Raw genomic sequence first — 837 nt, forward strand, 5'->3', positions numbered from 1 at the left:
TTCAGGAGCACTTTTGAACACAGAAGTCATGATTCTGAAATTGAACAAAGCGATGATTACACACTCCGAGACAAAAATGTAGTGAAAATTGTTTACGGATATCTCATCTGTGTATTTAAGTATTTTTGGTTCCCGTAATCCAACTGTTGCAAGTAATAACTTTGTAAGCGTCCTTTGTTGACAGAAATTAGACAGTTGTTTATATTATCTGTGTGTAATTCTCCGCTAAGCTCTCGCTCCGGGCAAGCTAGAATTAATGATGGTATTCTTTTCCTTTTTTCAAATATTTACTTACAGTGGAAATAATTTCTACAGTTTCTTTATCTTACCTTTTCTCTCGTTTGTCCATTTTTTTTTTTCAGTTTGGAGATTATTCTTATTTTTTCCTCTTTACTTTTTTGTTGTTCTTAGTCTTCTCAGTTGTGGATGATTGCTATTCCTTGTCTTCGTTATTTTGTTGTTAATCTGCTTCTTCCCCCTGTTTTTTTAAATAATTTTCTCGTCATCTTAACTATTTTCTCGTTTTTATCCCTCCTCTCCCGTGGTGATTACTTCTTTACCATTTTGTTGTTCTTCCCCTCCGCACGCCAACCTGTTTCCCTCTTTCATTTTTTCTTTCTCTCTTTATAATTTCGCTGTTTTTCTCTCCTTCGTGTTGACAGAGACCCAGCTGACTGGGGTGGGCAACCTGGCCTTCACGCATCCTAAGTTCGAGGTTTTTGTGAAGGAAAACGCCTCACCAGTTTTGCTCTTAACACTGCAGGCGGCCAGCAACTCTACGGGTGAGTATCCATTTTGCACTACCATTTTCCCCTTTGGCGTCAAACTTTTATTGAG

At 37.9% G+C, this 837-nt stretch overlaps 1 protein-coding gene across 1 annotated transcript in view; it reads left to right on the forward strand.

Annotated features, from left to right (window-relative positions):
• The window catches only part of LOC119586935 (putative neural-cadherin 2), a gene marked incomplete at its 5' end in the record, with an annotated part of 72,205 nt that overhangs the window by 6,440 nt on the left and 64,928 nt on the right, over positions 1-837 (forward strand). Inside the window, 1 exon segment of the mRNA XM_037935667.1 lies at positions 663-782. Coding sequence (XP_037791595.1) covers positions 663-782 — 120 coding nt within the window.

This window comes from Penaeus monodon, chromosome 22, assembly GCF_015228065.2.
Source record: "Penaeus monodon isolate SGIC_2016 chromosome 22, NSTDA_Pmon_1, whole genome shotgun sequence".
Taxonomy (NCBI): Eukaryota; Metazoa; Arthropoda; class Malacostraca; order Decapoda; family Penaeidae; genus Penaeus; species Penaeus monodon.